Here is a 24,495-nt window from a genome sequence, read left to right as displayed (position 1 = left end):
TTGCCGGTAATACAGTTCAATGTAATACATAATTAATACTTTACTTTAGGGTGCGTTCACACCTACAGGATCCGCAGCAGATCAGCAGCAGATTTGATGGTGCAGATTTGATGCTGTGTCCAGTTATTTAAATGAAATCTGCTGCGGATCTGCAGCAGAAAATACTCTGCGGATCCGGTAAGTGTGAACGTACCCTTAATTAAAACAGCAAATGTTTCTTTTAATTATGCTATTTTTTTATCACAATAGCAACATTAGAAGAAACATTTTGATTTATATGTCCGGTCGGCTGAGCGGACATATAAGGAGTCAGAGCTGGCACACTGAGCTCAGTGTGCTAGGGACCGGCGAAGAGAGAAGACAGAAGAGAGAAGAACTGGGAGGGTGAGTAGAAAGCTCTCCCCCCTCCCTTGCACTGCACCCATCCCAGCATGGTTTGGGTGCAGTCTGACATGTCTGGCCCCCAAGGGGTTAAGTGGGGACCCTTACTTAACCCCCTGGGGGTCAGATTGTTCAGTTTGGCACCCAAAGGGTTAAGGGGGATGCAATGCATTCTCCCTTAACCCCTTGGGTGCCACACTGTTAGCAGAGATCTGTAAAGATGCTGCATGCTGTAAGGTGCACAACACCGCTCCTGTTTGTGTGTTTTTTTGTGTATTTCTCCCTTTTTGTTTTTCAGATATCGGTATCATGTGGATTCCGACTGATTCGGTGGACTACGTCGATGACCAGCGGTTGTTGGGATTTTTTTAAATAAAATGCTCAACAAGGGGTGTGGGGGTGTTTTTATTTGAATAAAAAATATTTTTCACTTGTGTCTTGTCTTTATTTCTTTACTATATAGACTTGGTAGTGGAAGCCGTCTAATAGACATTAGCCAGTATAAAATGGCTAACACTAACCCCCCAACTATTACCCCAGTACCCAATGCCACCAGGGGTACTGGGAAGAGCATCAAAATTGGCGCTTCTGGACTGGGCGGCAGCAGGCTGGTAATATTAGGCTGGGGGGGCCAAAATAAATGGCCCTTCCCACCCTGGTGTTACTAGGCTGCTGTTGTTTGTTTTTTAACCCGGCTGGTTATGAAAATAGGGGGAACCTTACACGTTTTTTTTAATTTATTTATTTTTTTAAATGCGTAGGGTTCTCCCTATTTTCATAACCAGCCGGGTTAAAAACCAAGCAACAGCAGCCTAGTAACACCAGGATGGGAATGGCCATTTGTTTTGGCCCTCCCCATCCTAATATTACCAGCCTGCTGCCGCCCAGTCCAGGAGCGCCAATTATGACGGTCTGGGACCACTGGCACAAAGCTCTTCCCAGTACCCCTGGTGGCAATGGGTACTGGGGTAATAATGGGGGGTTAGTGTTAGCCATTTTATACCGGCTAGCACTAAGCCCTGACTTAGTAATGGATTCCGTCTATTAGACCTCTTCCACTACTAAGTCTATATAGTAAAGAAATAAAGACAAGACACAAGTGAAAAATATTTTTTATTCATAAAAAACACCCGTACAGTCCTTGTTGACCATTTAAAAAAAAATAAAAATCCCAACAACCGCTGGTCATCGACATAGTCCACAGAATCCGACGTCATCCACAAAATACCGATATCTGAAAAACACCTTACAGTATGCAGCATCTTTACAGATCGCTGCTTACAGTGTGGCACCCAAGGAATTAAAGGAGGATGCATTGCATCCCCCTTAACCCTTTGGGTGCCATACTGAACAATCTGGCCCCCAGCGGGTTAAGTAAAGGTCCCCACTTAACCCCTTGGGGGCCAGACAGCTGAGCGGACATATAAATCAAAATGTTTCTTCTAATGTTGCTATTGTGATAGAAAAAAAATTGCATAATTAGAAGAAACATTTGCTGTTTTAATTAACGTAAAGTATTAATTAAGTATTACATTGAGCTGTATTACCGGCAATAGTAATTGCCAGCAATAATACCGCTCCCTGTAATTGTTAATATTTAATTAATAAAGAACATTTTCATTCTAATAAAGCTAAATATACATTTATTTATATATATATATTTTTATTAACAGTATATTTAATTGCAAAAGCATTGATTTGTTTTAATTAAGCTATTATACAACGAAAATAGCTTTATTAGAACGAAAATGTGTTTTATTAATTAAATATTAACAGGGTGCGGTATTATTGCCGGCAATTACTATTGCCGGTAATACCATTCCCTGTAATACTGCTTCCCCAGATGCATTCCAGAGGTGTTTGCATCACTTTCTAAAGATGTCTTGGACTTGGTGACCTCCGATTTTTCGAATCTTGATTTCCAGGTCCCAAGGATTTTTCTCCCATAGACTATAATGGGTTTCGATATTCGATCGAATAGTCAAATATCGGGAGCTATTGGTATAGAATCCAATTGAATCGAATATTTTACTATTCGCTCATCTCTACATATGACATGTTATCTTTATTTGTCAGATCGGTACGATTACAGTTATATTCTATTTATATAGCTTTTGTTATAGTTTATGGCATTTATACTATAAAAACTGTTTGTGTCTTGCATATTGTAAAACCTGTACTATTTAAATTTGTTCGCCAATGGAGTTATGTATTTTTTTTGCGGCATAAGTTGACGCTTTTAGTGGTACACCTTTTGGATACATGTGTCGTTCTTATTTCTATATTTTTTAGGAGGCGGGATTAACAAAAAATTTTTAATAAATGTAAAGGGTTAGGTAAATAGGTAAATATGTGTACTTTAGTTATAGGGGATCATTTATTAAGGGGGATAGGGAATGTGCATATTTATTTATTTTAATTTATTTATGTATTTATTTAATTTATTTGTTTTAATTAATTATTTATTTATGTATTTATGTGTGCGTGTGTTTTGTTTTTTTACACTTTTCAGGTATATATATAGTATAATGCATTACAGCACATGATGTGTGCTGCAATGCATTATACTGTATAGTGAATGAGCTGTCAGCTATACAGCTGGCAGCTCATTCAAACGATCACGTCCCTGCATCAGTGCAGGGGCCTGATCGTTATATAGCATAGCAACCCAGGCGCACCGGGAAGCGTTTGGGTTACTATGGTACGGGGGGGGGGAGAGACAGAAGAGGAAGGGGGGGCCAGAGGGAGAATTAAGCAGTGGCGGCGGGAGGAGGCAGCGTGTCGCAGCCTCCTCCCGCCAATCGGGTCACAGATCTCCCCATGGTCGCATCAACTGCGGCGTCTATGCTGTTAAAGCGACTCCGTACCCACAATCTGACCCCCCCCCCCCCAAACCACTTGTACCTTCAGATAGCTGCTTTTAATCCAAGATCTGTCCTGGGATCCGTTCGTCAGGGGATGCAATTATTGTCATAAAAAACTTTTAATCCAGCAGCGCTGTGTCTAACGGCCGGGGCTTACATTTGTATATGCATTAAGCTGGCACAACTTCTCTGTCCTTCCTCCCCACCCTCCTCATCATTAGGAATGATCCAGGCAGATTGCATCCTATTCCCCACCCGTGGAAGCCCGGCACATGGGCCGGATCGTTAATACACCCAGGTCCGATTCTTGCTTTTCTGCTGCCTGAGGCGAAAATTTAAATGGCGCCCCTCTCTGTTTTTCAGTTCACAGCAGCTTCTGTGCAGGCATTAATTGGTAGTTGCTTGCACTTTTTCCCATGTAAACAGGAATGCGTGGGTAACTATCATGAAGTTATCCAGAATTCAGCTGCTTTCTTGCAAAAACAGTGGCACCCCTGTCCCAAGATTGTGTGTGGTAATACAGTGCAGCTCCATTCATTTCAATAGAAGCACCACACACTATGCGCACTGAATATAATACCACACACTGCAACTCCTGGATATAATGCTGCCACACATGGTGTACCCCCTGAATACACTGCTGCCACATACCGTGCCCTCTGATTTAAATAATGCCAGACACAATGTGCCCCCTGAAATGTAACACATATATAACAGTGAAAATAACTGTGCCCATATTACTGATGCCAAATATATTAGGCCCTAAGAAAATTATAATGTTACATGGGAGCTAACAAATACTGGTCAAGTGCCCTCCTGAGACAGGGCAGTGTCTCACAATAAATGATGGCTCCTTTCACTAGTGCCTAACCACAATCTGAGTTTCCCAGTGATGGTGACACAGTATGAAGAGGGGAACACACATTAAATGAATGTCTTACGGGGCTGCAAGATGTACACTGTGTCCCAAGCAGCAGAGGAGGGAATCTGCACTTTCTGTTTCATGTGCCGTGACTGTGAGCTCCCTGACCCCATCCCTCCCTGACCTCACTGACCCCATCATGATCACTCACCACACAGCGGCCTCCCGAGTCAGCACCTGCCCAGAGGAGGACGACAACAGCAGCAGCAGCAGCCGAGGAGGACGACAACAGTTAGCAGGAGCAGTGTGGTCAGTAAGGGGGAGGGGGACACCAGCAGCCTGCTCTGCACTGTGAGGAACGTCCTGACATGTCAGAAGCCGGAGCAGAGCGCCCACCAAGCACAGCCCCCGCCTCCAACCACAAATTAGGTTCAGGACCTGTGTGTGACACTTACGCTGCACACACACAGGTCCTGAACTTTATTATTCTAAGCGCAGGGGTGGCTTGGGAAGGGGGGAAGAGAGCACATGCTAAATAGATAGGGAGGCTGCTGTCCGCTGCACACACCAGAGAACACTGAGTGAGTTGGTCTGACTGACTTAACTAAAATGTCGGGCCCAGTTGCCATCCCTCAGACACCTGAAAATCTGCCGCCTGAGGCCAAGTGCTCACATGGCCTCATGGCAGAAACGGCCCTGAATACACCTGTGCAAAGCTCAAACAGCAGTAAATGTTACTGGAGTATTCCTAATGATGAGAAGGGTGGGGAGGAAGGACATAGAGGTGGTGCCAGCCTAATGCATATACAAATGTAAGCCCCGGCCGTTAGACACAGCGCTGCCAGATTAAAAGTTGTTTTTATGACAATAACTGCATGCCCTACCAAACGGACCCCAGGACAGATCTTGGATTAAAAGCAGCTATCTGAAGGTACAAGCAGTTTGGGGGGGTCAGATTGTGGGTACGAAGTCACTTTAATTGACCAGGGGGGAGCACGGCTCCTCTCTGGGCAGTGGCAGTGGGAGGAGGCTGTGTGAGACAGCCTCCTCCCGCTGCCCGATCTCACCTAGGGACAGCAGGGGGAGGCAGAGAGAGTATGATGTCCAGGGACGTCATGATGCAGTTTGGCACTGCTTTTCATGACGTCCCTGGATGTCATATTGGGGGAAGGCGTTAAAGAAGCGATACAGATTTTGTTCAAAAGGGGCCAGCACCAAAGTCGCTTCAAAAGGGCTCGTATCAAAGTCGCTCCTAGAGTGTTGGTAACAAAGTTACCCCTTAAAGGAGAAGTCCGGCCAAAACTATTTTTTAATATGTTATTACTTATGGAAAGTTAGACAAATTTCTAATGTACATTAATTATGGGAAATGCACATATAGGGCTATTTCCCTTAATTTAGTAGATCAGGGAGACTTCAGATTCTCTGAAATATTGTGACATCACGAACCGGGGGTGTAATTACAATGAAGTGTCCAGCAGGGGGCGCACTATATATATAGAAGTCAATGAGTACCATTGACTTCTATATATAGAGCGCCCCTGCTGGACACTCCATTGGATTTACAATGGATGTGTATGTAAATGTAATACAGTATACAGTGTTTTTGATTGATTACATTTATGGAATACTTTGGGGAGCAAGTGTCTTTGCTCCCTAAAGTAATCCATAAATGTATTTAACCAGTACATTTGGAGGGCACCTGCTCGCTGCTGCTGCTGCCACATATACACAGTACTACTCCTCCCATTATCTGCTCCCCCCCCCCCCCCGCAGGGAGCACGGCGCTCCCAGTGCTTCCTGTCCCTGGCCAGCATGCAGTACGGACCGGGAGGCGGTATGTGGGAGCAGAGAGCGGCGGGCAGCGGCGGCGGAGAGAGGCGGGATAGTTAGAAATTGTTAGCTAGGAGGGGGAGCGGCGGAGGGGGCATGCTGAAGCCCTTGTGAGGAGCAACTGTGCGGCGGCGTTATGGGGATAGCACAGGTACTACTCCCCCATTATCTGCTCATACTATGAGCAGATAATGGGAGGAGTAGTACTGTGTATATGTGGCAGCAGCAGCAGCACCGAGCAGGGAGGGAGACGGGAGGTAGATGCATAGGTACATCTCTGCCCACCTGCTCGGTGCCCTCCAAATGTACTGGTTAAATACATTTATGGATTACTTTGGAGAGCAAGGACACTTGCTACCCAAAGTATTCCATAAATGTATTCAATCAAAAACATACTGTATATTACATTTACATACACATCAATTGTAATTCCAATGGAAAGTCCTGCAGGGGTGCACTATATATAGAAGTCAATTGTACTTATTGACTTCTATATATAGTGCGCCCCCTGCTGGACACTTCATTGTAATTACACCCCCGGTTTGTGACGTCACAGTATTTCAGAGAGTCTGAAGTCTCCCTGATCTACTAAATTAAGGCAAATAGCCCTATATGTGCATTTCCAATAATTAATTTACATTACAAATTTGTCTAACTTTCCATAAGTAATAACATATTAAAAAATAGCTTTGGCCAGAGTTGTCCTTTAAAGGGCCAGCACCAAAAAGTGCCCGTACCTAATACACCGTTAACAGAAAGTAAGTGCCATGGGTCGTTAAAGGGTTAAAGTCCGCAGGGGCACTCTGGAAGTTACAGTTAAAGGGGCTCTCTTTTGAAGCACTTTGAATTTTCTCCTGGAAATACACATCTAGTTTTATGTTCTGTTTCTTTTTCTTGTATACCGATTGACCATTTCTTAGTTATGGTCTTTATATACTTTCTATTTACATTGAAAGAACTTTTCCTGTTACAGCTGTATCTCACCACTGCAATGTTTATTGTACTCCTTGTAAAATGTAATAAAACATCCGTTTATATGGTCATACTGTATATTCTGTCCATACTGCAGTTCTTTCCTGCTTGAATCCAAATGGTAGCGGATGTGACATAGACAGAAAGTACAGCCATACAGTAAGTCGGGAAAAAATTCTTTCTCCTTGTGAGGAGCCAGCTGGCAATGGATGGACTATTAGGGTCCTATTACACTGAGCGATTATTAACGAATAACGACTAACGATAAACGATCACATTAACCTGAAATAGTTCACCACATTACACAGAACGATAATTGTTAATTACGATCGTTACTATGGTCGTTATTGCGATGGTTACTATGATCGCTTATTCCTTCTAATCCCAGAAAAACAATGAACAATGTGCAATTACACTGAACGATTAGTGAAAAAACGCGGAACTTGAGTGAACGAACGTTGAATTACAGCGGAAAATTAGCAAACGATTAGCCAACGATTAACGATAATCTTAGGTTCAGATCTAAATAAACGATCAACAACATTTCGATCGTTGCCTGCAATGACACAGGAGGATTATCGTTTAAATTCGAACGATTTAACACTTTTTCGCACGGTAATATTATCGTTTGCATAATCGTCAACTATTAACGATCTCAAACGACCGCTATTGCGAAAGACCTGAAAACGTTCACTCATTTCCATGGAACGATAATCATTACTTATGATCGTAATTGCGATCGTTTTTCTTCGCTATTTCTTCACTATTGCGTTCGTATCTACTGCAAACGACCGAACAACATCTTATTCAATGCGAACGATTTGCGAACGTTTTGCGAACGAGCAACGATAAAGATAGGTGCAGGTCTTATAAAGCGATCAACGATTTCTCGCTCGGTCGTTAATCGTTAACTGCATTTCAACCGAACGATTATTGTTTAGATTCAAACGATTTAACGATAATCTGAACGATAATCGTCCGGTGGAATAGGGCCCTTAGGGTCATGCTATCTGATTGGAATAATTAACACAGTTTTCTTCCCAGATGGGAGATCTGTGTCTCCGGTGTCAACATCGAACTCTTAAAGGGGTTATCCAACGCTACACAAAAATGGCCACTTTCTTCCAGAGACAGCCCCTCTCTTGTCTCCAGCTTGGGTGGGGTTTTGTAACTCATTTCCATTGAAGTGAATGGAGCTTAAATGCAAACCGCACCTGAACTGGAGTCATGCTGTCTCTGGAAGAAAGTGGCCATGTTTTTGTAGCACTGGATAACCCCTTTAAGGGTGCCTTCACACGTACCATATCGCGTACCATGTGCGTATTTATCACACCAAACTCGCACAAAACTCGCATGAAAGTAGCTGCGTTTTTTGTGGTGTTGAACTCGCATGTAAGTTCAATAAAAGATCCAATAAAAATCGCACCAAACACGCAGCGAGAATACACATACATTGACTTGATAGCAAGCAGTATCGCTGCGGATTTATGTGCGAGAAACTCACACCGATAAATACGCAGCGAAACGGTACGTGTGAACAGACCCTAAAGGGTACAAACACACTGGGCATATCCGCAGAGGATTTCCCGCTGCAAATTCGCACCGAGATCCGCAGCAGATCTGTGCCCTGTACACTCTATGGGCAGACAAATTGCTGCGAGTATGTCAGCAGCCCCACCCCTGTTAACCACCCCGCTGCCAGAGTGTATAAATCACCTGTTCCCCACTCCGGCTTGCTTCGGGGGTTGCCGACACGTCCTGGTCGGCCAATCAGTGCACTGCCCCACCGCAGTGCACTGATTGGCTGAGCGGAGCGTAAAGACACCGGGAGCCCAGAAGCAAGCCAGAGCGGGGAGCAGGTAAAGTATACACTCCGGCGGCAGGGGGTTAACGGGGCAGGAATTCGCAGCGAGAAAATCCACTGCGGATACACCCAGTGGTGGAGATTTATCAAACATGGTGTAAGTGAAACTGGCTCAGTTGCCCCTAGCAACCAATCAGATTCCACTTTTTATTCCTCACAGATTCTTTGGAAAATAAAAGGTGGAATCTGATTGGTTGCTAGAGGCAACTGAGCCAGTTTCACTTTACACCATGTTTGATAAATCTCCCCCAGTGTGTTTGTACCGTAATAGGCCAAGCCGTAAATACCCTTATACAAACAATAGAGCACAGGGATGTTTTACAAAACCCTAGGGGATAAGGGGTATGTTTTGTGAGTACAATGTGTTGGATCTATTTTGGGCACTTTAATAATAAATATAGCCATGAAAAAAAAAGTATGTCCCACAGGAAGTGGGGTATTTTTTCAGTCTGAAACAGTGCTCCCTGCTGCCACCTCTGACTGTGACAGGCCAGACCAGTAGCAAACTTCCGTAAAAAAACTCTCCTCTTCTGGACAATTCTCATCAAGGACAGGTGGCAGCAGGGAGTGCCTTGCCAGACAGGAATAAATGCAGTTTCCTGCAGGTTAACAGCAGCTGATAAGTACTGGAAGAGTACTGGACAAGATTTTTTAAATAGAAGTAGAATAGAGAAGTCTGTATACCTTTCTGGCACCAGCTGATATGACTTTTTTTCCTCCAGAGTATCCCTTTAAATTTTAGGGGTATATTCATATGTGGTAGGTTGTTGCAGAAATGTCTACAAATATTCCATTGATATAAATGCGGTTTGCACACATCTATGTCATTATCATAGAGTAAGGGTACTATTACACGGAACGATTTTTAACGATTAACGACTAACAATAACGCAACCGAGATTGTTTATTGTTAACCTGAAGTCGTTCACCATATTAGGGTGCGTTTACACAGAACGATTTATCTGACAGATTTTGGAAGCCAAAGCCAGGAATGGATTTAAAAAGAGGATGGATCACAGTCTTTCCTTTATGACCTGATCCCTGTTTATAGTCTGCTCCTGGTTTTGGCTTCAAAGATCTGTCAGATAAATCTGTCTGTGTAAATGCACCATTACACAGAACGATAATCGTTAGTTATAATCGTTTATTCCTTCTGATCGCAGCTAAACAATGAACAATGTGCAATTACACTGAACGATTAGTGAGAAAGTGCGGAACTTGAGCAAACGAATGTGGAATTACAGCTAAAGATTAGCAAACGTTTAACGATAATTTTAGGTTCAGATCTAAATCAACGATCAACGACATACGAATGATTTTTCGATCGTTGCCTGCAATTACACAGAACGATTATCATTTAAATTCGAACGATTTCACGATTTTTCTTGTAATAGGGCCCTATGGGTTAGAAAATGGGTGGAAATGTTTTTCCACAGAAAAGATTATTTATCAGGATACAATACACACTATTATATATTTATTTCAATAAACATCCTTATTCCCATGAAGTAATGGGCAATGGTTTTCTAATATACTGTATTTAAACCCTTCACGACCCATGACGTAAGTGTACATCATGGCACCGCTAGGGGGTTCTACGTGACCCCGCTTTGAACCACAATCTGGACCATTTAAATGGTGCTGTCAAAACAGGTCTCCCAGACCATTACAGAGTGTCCATATAAGCCAGGGCTTTCCCCTGGAAACTTGGGTGACATTTTTGTTGTTGATCCTCATTGCTTGTGTACATATGATTGATCCCCACAGGTTAATAGCAAACATTGTCAGCCGCCCTAGTCATGTCCAGCAGAGAGCTAGCTACCCATGGAGCCACTGGCATTTCTGCAATGGGTGTCTAAATTGGGAACGTAAAAAAGTTGGGTGCTTTGGCCACGAAAATAAAATAAAGGACTATATTTGTTCATACTAAACATGAGGGGGTCGATATATATGCAGGAGCGCAAACTATACACCTCAGTTTCCAATGAGAATAACACCCAGCTTTCCCCTATTTTGCACCCTCTTAAATACACACAAAAAATACATAAATTTAAATATATACACATACCGTATACCTATCTCACAGACAGCATAAGGCAATGTTCTATATATGATATGGAATACTAATGCAGCACTACAATTATCAAACAATATCTGTATAACGTGGAAAAATAATATCACCGTACAAGTGTTTCTGCTGTACATTACTGACCAAAAATACCAACAATACCAGTATACAAGGGGCAAATATTATCACAATACATATTACCATCATATGATTACTGACCAGTACACCGAGACCAGAAATACCAAAAACACAAGGGATGAGTGAATTCACAATACTAGCAAATTGCTTTGCTAGGCTCCGCAGTCAGCTTGTCAGCCTGCTGCCTTTGAAATCCGAAGATTCCCAGAACTGGATCCAGCTTTTCCAGGCACTTGGAGCAGAGCGGCACGAAGTTCAAAGGCAGCTTGCTGGCAATCTGACCACCGATATGGCCCAAAAACATACTTTGTACGTCTTAAGTAGGTATAGGGGTGGTCCTCAGCTGCTACTAACTAGTCACGCCTGGCGGGCGGGAAAACTCTTGGTTAATCACACCTCAGGGATGGCCCCTATATGTGACGTTCCTATAAACTGACATTGTAAGGAAGGCTGATTAAGGGTGCCTTCACACACACCGAATCCGCAGCGGATTTAGCGCTGTAGATTCGTAGCGAAATCCACTGTGGATCCAGTGTCTGTTCATCCCTATGAGAATACATACTCGCAGAATTGACATCCCGCTGAGAGTATGTAAGTTAACCCCCCAGGGGCCAGAGCATAAGTCGCCTCCTACCCGCTCTGGCTTGCTTCTGGGGTTCCCGGCATCTGCTCAACCCGCTCAGCCAGTCAGTGCGCTGCCCCACCACAGCCACTGAATGGCTGAGCGGGACGTCCAGCCGGGAACCCCGAAAGCAAGCCAGAGCGGGTAGGAGGTGATGTATGCTACGGCCCCTGGGGGGTTAACCTATGTGAATCCCACTGCGGGTATGTATTCTAATAGGAATGAGCTGACACTGGATCCGCTGCGGTCCGGTGTCTGTGAAGGCACCCTTATGAAGAGTTTTCCCGACAGCCGCGATTAGTGAGGAGCTGAGGACCGTCCCAAGGGGTATTCTGTGCGCTATACAATTAAAAAGCATTATTATAAAAAAAAAAAAGCATTATTATTATTATTATTCCAGGAAAAATACACTTTCCCCCCATCCACAGGATAGTGAAAAAAAGTAGGAGATCATGGGTGGGGGTCGACCTCTATACCCCCACACTGATGTCCGTATCAGGCCCCCGGCTTCTGTATTATAAATAGAGCTCTTTCTGTTGGCTCCATAGAAACGAATAGAGCTGTGGGCCACTTTCCGTACCTGTGGCTCTATTCATAATACAGAAGCCGGGGCCCTATACAGAGATCGACAGGGGGTACAGAGGTCGGACCCCCTACGATCTCCTACTTTTCCCTTATCCTGCGGTAGCCGCCCCCTTAACCCTTTCAGCTGCCGCTTGGCTCCAGTGCTGTCTGTGCATACATTACCTCTCTTCTTGCTGCATGGGGTCCCGGCGTCCTGCTCTCCCGTTCAGCCAATCCGTGTGTTGCCCAGCCGCAGCCACTGATTGGCTGGGCAGGAGGGCGGGAGAGCAGGACGCCAGGACCCCATGCAGCAACGAGACAGGTAGTGTACACTTAGACAGCGTGGGAGCCGAGCTGCAGCCGAAGGGGTTAAGGGGGCGGCTGCATTACATACTCGCAGTGGTCTTCGGACCGCTGCAATTATGTAGTCCCAGGGACCTGCCAGGACCTTAACTCGTAGCGGATCTCGCTGCTAAACTCGCAGCGAAATTTCCGCTGCGAGTCGGTATGAGTGAACCTACCCTAAAGGCGAACTATAAGTAGGTTCGGGCGTAGGACCTCTAGGGCACCGTTTGGCCCTCCGCTTCCACCACTCACACCTCCTGATGCATGATCCATATTCCTGCCTGTTTATGGATATGTATAAGAAGGCGTGAACGGTGGAGACGGCGGTGGGCAGGCCGAGAAACGCCCCCAGTGCTCCTAACTATTGAATTAGCATCAGGCTATCATGAGGGGATATCATGAGGGGGCATCAGGCTATCATGAGGGGATATCATGAGGGGGCATCAGGCTATCATGAGGGGATATCATGAGGGGCATCAGGCTATCATGAGGGGATATCATGAGGGGGCATCAGGCTATCATGAGGGCATATCATGAGGGGGCACAGGGCCGGCCTTAGGGTAGATGGCGCCCTGTGCGAAACCGTCTTCTGGCGCCCCCCCCCCACCCCCCCCCCAGGACAACATAATAAAATTTTATATATATATATATATATATATATATACACACACACACACACACACACACAGGGACGGAGCTGCTGCTGCCCCTGTGGCTGTGCTGTTTCTGCAACAAAGTAGCTGTCCTTTCCAATTTTAGACAACCCTATTAAAGGAGTTATCCAGGATTAAAAAAAACATGGCTACTATCTTTCATAAACTGCTCCTTCCCAGTCCTCAGGTTGTGTGTGGTATTACAACCCAGTTCCATTGGTGTGAATAGAGACAAACTGTAATACCACATACAACTAAAAAATAATAATACATTAACATACGACAATACTCAATACTACACTCACAGGGGGCGTTTTCTCTGTATGAATGGCAGGTGATGTTTTTGCAGGCCCTTTTTCTTTTCTTCTTGTTTAGACCATCATGGAGACTTTTCCTGGTGACACCTCGGCTCCGCAGAATCTGCCAGAGAAACATATTAGGCTCCTCTCTAATGCAGCACCATCCTCATCGCCATACAAATCCTCATCTGTATCACTTCACACAGTAACAGAGACCACTCTGTGCCCCCATATAAGCAGTATGCCCAATACATGCCCCCAAATAGTAGTCAGGCTGAGCTGTGCCCCCATATAAGCAGTATGCCCAATACATGCCCCCAAATAGTAGTCAGGCTGAGCTGTGCCCCCATATAAGCAGTATGCCCAATACATGCCTCCAAATAGTAGTCAGGCCCCCTCTGTGCCCCCATATAAGCAGTATGCCCAATACATGCCTCCAAATAGTAGTCAGGCTGCTCTGTGCCCCCATATAAGCAGTATGCCCAGTACATGCCTCCAAATAGTAGTCAGGCCCCCTCTGTGCCCCCATATAAGCAGTATGCCCAATACATGCCTCCAAATAGTAGTCAGGCAGCCCTGTGCCCCCATATAAGCAGTATGCCCAATACATGCCCCCAAATAGTAGTCAGGCTGAGCTGTGCCCCCATATAAGCAGTATGCCCAATACATGCCTCCAAATAGTAGTCAGGCCCCCTCTGTGCCCCCATATAAGCAGTATGCCCAATACATGCCTCCAAATAGTAGTCAGGCAGCCCTGTGCCCCCATATAAGCAGTATGCCCAATACATGCCTCCAAATAGTAGTCAGGCTGCTCTGTGCCCCCATATAAGCAGTATGCCCAGTACATGCCTCCAAATAGTAGTCAGGCCCCCTCTGTGCCCCCATATAAGCAGTATGCCCAATACATGCCTCCAAATAGTAGTCAGGCAGCCCTGTGCCCCCATATAAGCAGTATGCCCAATACATGCCTCCAAATAGTAGTCAGGCTGCTCTGTGCCCCCATATAAGCAGTATGCCCAGTACATGCCTCCAAATAGTAGTCAGGCTGCTCTGTGCCCCCATATAAGCAGTATGCCCAGTACATGCCTCCAAATAGTAGTCAGGCTGCTCTGTGCCCCCATATAAGCAGTATGCCCAATACATGCCTCCAAATAGTAGTCAGGCTGCTCTGTGCCCCCATATAAGCAGTATGCCCAATACATGCCTCCAAATAGTAGTCAGGCTGCTCTGTGCCCCCATATAAGCAGTATGCCCAATACATGCCTCCAAATAGTAGTCAGGCTGCTCTGTGCCCCCATATAAGCAGTATGCCCAATACATGCCCCCAAATAGTAGTCAGGCTGCTCTGTGCCCCCATATAAGCAGTATGCCCAATACATGCCTCCAAATAGTAGTCAGGCTGCTCTGTGCCCCCATATAAGCAGTATGCCCAATACATGCCCCCAAATAGTAGTCAGGCTGCTCTGTGCCCCATATAAGCAGTATGCCAAATACATGCCACCAAACAGTAGTCAGGCCCCCTCTGTGCCCCCATATAATGCACAAGCGCACTTATTTGTCACTTGAGCACCAGAATGTCAGAGCAAGAGCGATTTCCTGAGATAGATCATAGAGAGAGGGAATTGGCAGTATCGGAGAAGGAAAGAAGGGCAGGGAAAAGATGGAAATAAGAGGAAATTTGGGGAAAGATGTAAAATGGCGGTTAGCCATTACAAACAATAGGAGAGAGATGAGAGGAGGGGGATGAGGCTGGTGGGCAGGGCTGCTGTACAGATAGGAGATGGGGGTAGCTGTAGATAGGTAGGTGTAGGTAGATAGTTATAGGTAGGTTGCTGTAGGTAGTTGTAGGTAGCTGTAGGTAGTTAAAGGTAGCTGTAAGAAGATAGCTGTAGGAAGGTAGTTATAGGTAGCTGTAGGTAGGCAGCTGTAGGTAGGTAGTTATCGGTAGCTGTAGGTAGATAGTTATAGATAGGTAGCTGTAGGTAGTTGTGGGTATCTGCAGGTAGGTAGTTATCTGTAGCTGTAGGTAGATAGTTATAGATAGTGAGCTGTAGGTAGTTGTGGGTATCTGCAGGTAGGTAGTTATAAGTAGCTGTAGGTAGTTGTGGGTAGCTGCAGGTAGGTAGGTTATAGGTAGTTGTTGGTAGGTAGTTGTAGGTAGTTAGTTATAGGTAGTTGTAGGTAGGTAGTTATAGGTAGTTGTAGGTAGGTAGTTGTGGGTAGCTGTAGTTAGTTATAGGTAACTGTAGGTAGGTACTTGTGGGTAGCTGTAGGTAGGGAGTTGCCACCCCATCCCCTCCCCATGTAGGCACTAACAAACACACATACAAAAAAAAACAGACACTTTAACTCACCTGGCTCCCCGCCGCACATCTCCTCTCCTCAGCTCGGCAGGCGTCGCTCCAGTGACGTCACTCATCCGTCGGGACGCACGAGACGCTGGCGATCAGCCATACAGGCGCCTGGGCAGAGAGGCAGCTCTGTATACTTATCTGGTGTAGAAAAGATCACTGTATGTCTGCAGGAGCGCCGTTAGAAACCACTGTATGAGCAGGGTGCCGGGCGGCCAGCAGGGGGAGCGATCGGGGCCGACAGACCTACACAACATGCATTATGTGACAGTGTCGTGCTGTGTATGTCTGTCGGCCCCGATCGCTCCCCCTGCTGGCCGCCCGGCGCCCTGCTCCTACAGTGGTTTCTAACGGCGCTCCTGCAGACATACAGTGATCTTTTCTACACCAAAGATAGGTATGCAGAGCTGCCTCTCTGCCCGGGCGCCTCTATGGCTGATCGCCCTGCGCCTTCCTCCTCCTATAGTGTGCCTGCGCTCCTGCAGACAGAGACAGCACACATTTCTATAGCTAAATGTGCAGCTGTCACTGTCTGCCAGAGCGCCCCCCTGCTGGCCGGGAGTGATGCGCCCTGTGCAACCGCACAGGTCGCACACCCCAAAGGCCGGCCCTGAGGGGGCATCAGGCTATCATGAGGGCATATCATGAGGGGGCATCAGGCTACCATGAGGGGGCATCAGTCTATCATGAGGGGATATCATGAGGGGGCATCAGGATATCATGAGGGGGCATCAGTCTATCATGAGGGGATATCATGAGGGGGCATCAGTCTATCGTGAGGAGATATCATGAGGGGGCATCAGGCTATCATGAGGGGATATCAGGCTATCATGGTAGGATATCAAAAGGGGATCTCTGTCTTTCCTGTCACACAGTCCACCCTTTACCTTACAATGTTCAGCACACAGAAACCTGATCATAGTCACTCACCATCTGTCACAGCTGCTGCTGCTCCTCTTCAATCTTGTTCTGTCAGGCCATATAGTGAAAGTATCCTCCAGCCGCTATAACATCCATGTGGTGCTCAATTGCTCTACCTCCTCCCCTCATAACACTAGGCTGTGCAGATTACCTCAGGATCACTGAGGAGAGGAGGGGGCGGGCCATCAGCAGTTTGGAATGTGAATTGCAGCTGACATATTCCAAGCCAGTTCACACTGAGCAAAAATGGCCGAATGCGCGCCTCCGCTCTCGCTGCTCTCCGCTCAAAGAATTGTGTGAACACTGAGCAAAATCGGCAGAATCCTGCTTGCCTCAGTGTCAAACAGTGTGTCTATGGGAGGGCTCGCGCACCTCCGCGCCTCTCCACTCAAAGATTTAGATGCAGGATTCCGCGGCAGAGTATTCACCCTGCAAGATGAATAATCTTCTATTTTAGTAGTTTACATTAACATATAGGCTGATATCAATTATGTAAATTTTTTATTTAAAAATGGGGGAAGGGGGGGTTATATATTTTTGAGGGTAGCTTCACACGTACCAACTCGCAGCATTAATAACTCTGCGAGTCGGCTAGGTCCTGGCAGATCACTTTCACTACATACACACAGCGGTCTGTATACAGAGCGAGAGCCAGGCGGCAGCTGAAGGGGTTAGGCGGCCGGCAGAATTACATACACGCAGCCGTCGTTCAGACCGCTGTGTGTATGTAGTGAAAGTGATCTGCCAGGACCTAGCCGACTCGCAGCGTTATTAACGCTGCGAGTCGGTACGTGTGAAGCTACCCTGAAACTGTATTTAAAGCGGCACTATCAGCAGGTTCTTTGCAGAGAACCTGCTGATATGCCACTGTAGCTGCCTCCCTCAGTAGTGGATTGCAGTTAGTTACAGCCCTGTACGACCCCGCATTGTTTCTTAAAAACGCTAAATGCTCCTATGCAAATTAGTAGCATAAGAGCATTTAGGGCGTTGCTCTGGGCCAGAGAGCATCGCCGCGGCCCTCCCCCTGCCGTCCCACCCACTATGCATATTCAATATGCATATTAATATTTTCTTTTACTGGAGTAGACCTGTACTGTATACTGTACCTAATAGGGGGGCTTACCTACTCCTCCCCAGTAAGGGTATGTTCACACTACGGAATCAGCAAAAAATTCCGCCTGTCCCATTCAAACAATAGGATGTTTCACGCGCACTCCGCCATCCGCCCAAAGAATTGACACGTCGAACTCCACTTCTTACATTCTGTACTGATTCCGTAGTGTGAACATACCCTAAAAGGAGGGGGAAACCTTCACTGATAAGAGAAGATGTCTCCTATAAGTAAGTGGATGTTACTGCACTGTAATCAGTTATATAGGAAAGAGGATTGGGGGTGCAATTAGAATTAGATTATGGGGGGGGGGGGGGGCAATCAGTTTTTTTTTTGTTTTGTTTTTTTGCATAGGGCCCTCTACAGTCTGTGTCCACCCCTGGCCATGGTAGAAAGTAAAATCATAAAGTCATATTCATCAGTGCAAAAACTCAGCATGACATGACAATATAAAGGGCACACTGCATCAAAGTATAGTAATGGTGGCTCAGAGGTATGTATCACTGCTATTCCAGATAAAGGCTTAAAGAAGATGTACCACCTGGTACATCCTCTTTAACCTGAACCCACCTATCACACGGCGCCGGCACGGGGAAGCCGGTGCCGCGGTCCGTTTTTCGGACCGAGGCCCTGTTCCCGTGCACGTTCTATGCACGGGAACCGGCCGGTGCTCAAGCACTGGAGGCCGGCCGGCCGGCCCGCCCCCAGTGGGAGGGAATTCCCTCCCCTGTATGACGCGGCTCCCTTAGAATGAACAGAGCCGCGTCATACAGGGGAGCGCATCTTTTGTGCTGCCTTTAATTTTATCGCTATTGGACGCAGAGCTTTCTGTGTAAAAAGAAGATGTGCGGCCAATAGCAAACGGAAACTGAGACCTGCAGACAATAAGTATACACTGCTTGTGTGATCTGGAAACTGACATATACATTTATATATACATTTCCGCAGTTTGGCAGCGGTAAGAGGTGAAAAGCTCAATGTTCATGTCAGGGCTGTTTAGGCAGGCTCTAGTTCCCACACACTGCACTATTGATACAGAGCTTCGCAAAATCTCATAAATATATATATTTGTTTAAATTATTAAAAACATCATTCTGCCCTCCACAACATGGCCGCCGTCTACACATAGACTGTTGGGCACTGTGCCATCCATAACATGGCCATATACACTTCCCTTACATCCAACCGGAAGGGCGTTCTTCCAGTCACAATATGGCTGCTCGATCACCTGACCCGTCAGGTGACAGGGTAAGCACCGCCCTCGTTTCCAGCCGAGTGTGGGCGTGTTCCGGGGCGGACAGTGAGGGCTGCCAGTCAACATGGCGGCGCACTGGAGCTCTCCCGTGAGGTACAGAGCGTGATTCCCGGTGTGTGGAGTGGGGCGCCCCCCGGAGGCTGCAGCATGGAGACGGAGGAGGAGCAGCACATGACTACGCTGCTCTGCATGGGCTTCTCAGACCCGGGCGCCATCCGCAAGGCCCTGCGCCTGGCAAAGAACGATATCAATGAGGCGGTGGCTCTGCTGACTAACGAGCGGCCCGGCCTGGACTACGGCTACGAGCCCATGGATAGCGGATCCCGGGGCGACGGCGGCGGCAGGAGTACAGGCTTCGACCCGCCCCCCGCCTACCATGAGGTGGTGGAGCCCGAGGTGAGAGGAGGAGGAGGACAGAGCTGTCAGAGGGCGCCGCCATGTGTGAGAGGGTGGGGGCAGGTGTGGGGGGCAGATGGGTGATGGGAGGAGGTGGGGGCAGGTGTGGGGGGCAGATGGGTGATGGGAGGAGGTGGGGGCAGGTGTGGTGGTGTGGGGGGCAGATGGGTGATGGGAGGAGGTGGGGGCAGATGGGTGATGGGAGGAGGTGGGGGCAGATGGGTGATGGGAGGAGGTGGGGGCAGATGGGTGATTGGAGCAGGTGGGGGCAGATGTGTGGGGGCAGATGGGTGATGGGGAGGAGGTGAGGGCAGATGTGTGATGGGGAGGAGGTGGAGAGGGTGGGGGCAGATGTGTGATGGGGAGGAGGTGGGGGCAGATGTGTGATGGGGAGGAGGTGGGGGCAGATGTGTGATGGGGAGGAGGTGGGGGCAGATGTGTGATGGGGAGGAGGTGGGGGCAGATGTGTGATGGGGAGGAGGTGGGGGCAGATGTGTGATGGGGAGGAGGTGGGGGCAGATGTGTGATGGGGAGGAGGTGGGGGCAGATGTGTGATTGGAGGAGGTGGAGGCAGATGTGTGGGGGCAGATGTGTGACGGGAGGAGGTGGGGGCAGATGTGTGATTGGAGGAGGTGGAGGCAGATGTGTGGGGGCAGATGTGTGACGGGAGGAGGTGGGGGCAGATGTGTGATGGGAGGAGGTGGAGAGGGTGGGGCAGATGTGTGACAGGAGGATGGCTAAGGGGGCAGGGAGGAGGTGGGGCAGATGTGTGATGGGAGGAGGTGGAGAGGGTTGGGCAGATGTGTGACAGGAGGGTTGCTAAAGGGCAGATGTGTGACAGGAGAAGAATAGGGTGCCACAGATGTTTGATAGGAGGAGGAGTTGGGGGGCACTTGTGTGGCAGGGTGGAGGCAGATGTGTGATGGAAGAGAAGGAGTGGGGGTGACAAGATGGGGAGGTGTGTTATTGGAGATGGATAGAGAGTAGAGGAGTGGGGGAGAGATGGAGGAATCAGGTTTTTGACAGGAGGAGGAGTGTGGAGGGAGGTGTGTGATAGGGAGGTGAGGTGTGTGTGACAGGAGGAGGGTGGGGCAGGTATCTGATGGGGGGAAGAGTATGGGGACAGGTATGTAAGGAGAGGGGGGCAGGGTGTTTTATGGGAGGGGGAGCAAGTGTATATGTGATTGGAAGATTTGCCACCGACCATGTTCACAATCCAATATAATGCAGGGAGCGGTGAATCAGTTTCAATCTTCGGGCTACAGTGCTAACATAGCAGCTGTGTCAGTATTGTAGCGCAAAGATTTAAACTGATTCGGAGCTCCCGGCATCATAATGAATCGTGATGCCAGGAGCTCCTTACTCTGTTCCGTAGCACATCATTCATATTTACGGACCATCCCCGAAACATGGGGATAAGGCGTAACTCAGGATAAATACAGGATAAGTGATATATGGACACATTGGGGGGGATTTATGAAAGGGTGTAAATATACACCTGGTGTAAACTGCTCACAGCAACCAATCACAGCTCAGCTTTCAGCGCTGGTAAAATATAAGAGGAGCTGTGATTGGTTGCTGTGGGCAGTTTACACCAGGTGTATATTTACACCCTTTCATAAATCTCCCTCATTGACTCCACCAGCAGAATAGTGAGTGCAGCTCTGTAGTATAATGCAGGAAATACTTATTACTTGTGTTCAGGATATAAATTCTCAGTTAAAGGGGTTGTCTGGGAAAATTCATACTTAGCTCTGCTGCCTGTGTCAGTGTCTTCATATCATCTGATGATGTCCTGTTCCCATAGGAAATGGCCAGTCAGTATAGAGAGTATGCAGAGGGGACATTTCCGGTGGGGCTGACACAACATAGGGCTTTTCTGTTCAAGTGAAGAGCGGTTACAGATATCTTCTCCCTGACAGAGGGACTTTGCTATTTTGCATTACATAGATAACATGTGGATTTGGATGGACAGCATGTAAAGCTTCTTTTCCCCTGTGGTGGCGCTGCAGGTTATTTACACGCCTTCTGCTAGGTTTCGTATATTGGTACATGGCCTGTATACCTTGCCAGAATATCAAAATAGGACAGTATACCTAAAGTGACAGACGTAGTTCCCATGCACTTCAGTGGGCTAAATGTAGGCAGCTAGTGGCTAATGTCACAATAGCAATGTGAATGAGCCCTTTAAATTGCCGAGGGAACATGTTCCAAGCTTCTTGTTTGTGGACTCTTCTAACAGGCAGTTTCAATTCTTACCACTAGGCCTAAACGTAAGCCGAGGCGTCCGGTTTTGCCTCACGCATGCCCTGTTCTGTCTGTGATAATAAGGAGCAAACTGAAGGAAAGTGATCTGTACAGCATACAGTGAGAGGTGACATCAGGAGATAGAGAAGACAATAGATATGAAGCACACAGCTCAGCCTCTCCCTCCCTGTGGATTGAGCTCTTCAAAGGTCACAAAGTACGCCCAGTAACATCTTTTTGTCAATGGACCTGATCCTTTTTATCTATATCCATGGGGCTTGCTGTAAAGCAAATCAACAAATGCTGTTAAAAACAGCTCATGCGAGATGTAGTCTGTGCATCCCCTTTAAAGGAGAAGTCCGGAATTTTTTTTTATTACAGTATTGTATTGCCCCCCAAAAGTTATACAAACCACCAATATACTCTTATTACAGGAAATGCTTATAAAGTGCTTTTTCCCTGCACTTATTACTTCATAAAAGGTGTCACTTCCTAGATAGCATGGTGATGTCACTTCCTGGATAACATGGTGATGTCACGACCCGACTCCCAGAGCTGTGCGGGCTGTGGCTGCTGGAGAAGATGATGGCAGAGGGATGCTCAGTGTCCCCCCAGTGCCCTGTGTCCCCCTGCCATCATCCTCTCCAGCAGCCACAGCCCGCACAGCTCTGGGAGTCTGGTCGTGACATCACCATGTTATCCGGGAAGTGACATCACTGTTATCCAGGAAGTGAAGCCTTGATGCAGGGAAAAAGCACTTTATAAGTATTTCCCATAATAAGTGTATATTGGGGATTTGTATAACTTTTGGGGGGCAATATAATACTTTACAATATTTTCGCTGGACTTCTCCTTTAAGAATGTCAAACCTTCCAGTATTTATCAGCTGCAGGAAGTGGTGTATTTTTTCCAGTCTGACACAGTGCTCTCTGCTGCCACCTCTGTCCATGTCAGGAAGTGTCCAGAGCAGGAGAGGTTTTCTATGCGGATTTGGTACTGCTCTGGACAGTTCCTGACATGGACAGAGGTGGCAGCAGAGAGCACTGTGTCAGACTTGCATAGAATACACCACTTCCTGCAAGGCATACAGCAGATGAAAGTACTGGAAGACTTTAGTGTTTTAGATAGAAGTAACTTACAAATCCATATAACTTTCTGACAACAGTCGATTAGATTTTTGTTTTCTCCTGAAACTGAAGAAAGGGACCTATATGGCGGCTTTTGGATAAAGCACAAACTTGTACAGACCGAAAAGTCAGGGTATTGTTCTGCATTGATTTACAAGCAACATCTGGATGAATCCTTTTCTGCTGCTTCTGCCACCAGATACTTCCTGATCCAGGACTGGAATCCAAAGTTCCCCTTTAAATTAGCATGCTAGATATTAAATCCATAGACTCCCCTATATGAACCTGATTCTACAGGGGAAGGAAATGGACCAGCATCTGGGGTCAGCAAAGCTATGGCGTCCTGTATGGCAGTGTTCCCTAACCACACTACATTATGCCTTTAGCTTTCAGGGCATGTTGGGCCTTGTAGTTCTGCAGCAGCTATAATTCCATAGGATGCATTGGTGGATACATTGAAGCCTGTTGGTGCATTGTGGGAGTTGTAGTTTTGTGTTGTTGCTGGTGACGCTGTCACATGATTACTAGAGCGTCCCCATAGTCCTAGAATAATAGTTTGTTTTGCATTGTATGCGCAGCATCCCCCACCCATTGCTTACTTGGTTTCACAACATCTGAAGAGTCCCTCCCAGCATGCCTTGTCTGCAGCCTGCTGGGAATTGTAGTTTCACAACAGGTTGTAGTAATTATGTGCTCACTTGTTCTCTGCTTCCTGGAGAGCCGTGTCGGCGGTGGTGAAATCATCCCTGGACTTGTTTATGATTAAAAGATGTCGGGGAAAAAACGGCGATCAAAGGAGATAATCTCATTTCTTATATCCACACAGTGTGAAGACGGAGAATATCACATTAAGATCATTGTCAGAAATCCCTTTACACTAAGACGGGCTCAGAGCCGCCTGTAAGCAGATTGGGCTGTGCGGATACTTGGCGCCATAGTGAAAGTTATCGGCTACTAAAACTGAGGGGAAAATAGACCATAGTGAGGAATTAAAGGGTCACTACACCTATAGACAGACTCTTCTAATAGTACTGATATTTCTTCTGGACTGTTATGACTATTATACATGGTTATATCAGTGCTGAAGCGTTATAAGAGGAGCATGTGATGGGAGGCTATAGCAGTACAGGAGCATTATAATATACGCAGCTGATATTGGTCGTGTGATATAAACTTCAAAAATTACAATAAGCTGCTGCTAACAGTCACGTATGATGTAAAGTCTCTGGGGGTTATATCAGTACTGGAACATAAGAGTTGCGGCTGATATCAGTCATGTGATGTAATGTCTGGAGGTTATATCAGTACTGGAATATTATAAGAGAAGCAGCTGATATCAGTCATGTGATGTAATGTCTGGAGGTTATATCAGTACTGGAACATTATAAGAGAAGCAGCTGATATCAGTCATGTGATGTAATGTCTGGGGGTTATATCAGTACTGGAACATTATAAGAGTTGCGGCTGATATCATTCATGTGATGTAATGTCTGGCGGTTATATCAGTGCTGGAGCATTATAAGAGGAATGACTGATATCAGTGACATGTGATGTGATATCTGGAGGTTATATCAGTGCTTGAAAATTACAAGAGAAGCCGCTGATATCAGTCACATATGATG

At 46.6% G+C, this 24,495-nt stretch overlaps 1 protein-coding gene across 1 annotated transcript in view; it reads left to right on the top strand.

Moving 5' to 3' along the window:
- Positions 1-19,114: 19,114 nt before the first annotated feature.
- The window catches only part of USP24 (ubiquitin specific peptidase 24), a 64,166-nt gene continuing 58,785 nt past the window's right edge, over positions 19,115-24,495 (top strand). The window contains exon 1 of the mRNA XM_069981309.1: positions 19,115-19,499. Coding sequence (XP_069837410.1) covers positions 19,251-19,499 — 249 coding nt within the window. The 5' untranslated portion in view covers positions 19,115-19,250. The remainder of the gene's footprint in view (positions 19,500-24,495) is intronic.

Source organism: Dendropsophus ebraccatus, chromosome 8, assembly GCF_027789765.1.
Source record: "Dendropsophus ebraccatus isolate aDenEbr1 chromosome 8, aDenEbr1.pat, whole genome shotgun sequence".
NCBI lineage: Eukaryota > Metazoa > Chordata > Amphibia > Anura > Hylidae > Dendropsophus > Dendropsophus ebraccatus.
The sequence above is the reverse complement of the archived record's forward strand: the minus strand, read 5'-3'. Positions and strand labels throughout refer to the sequence as shown.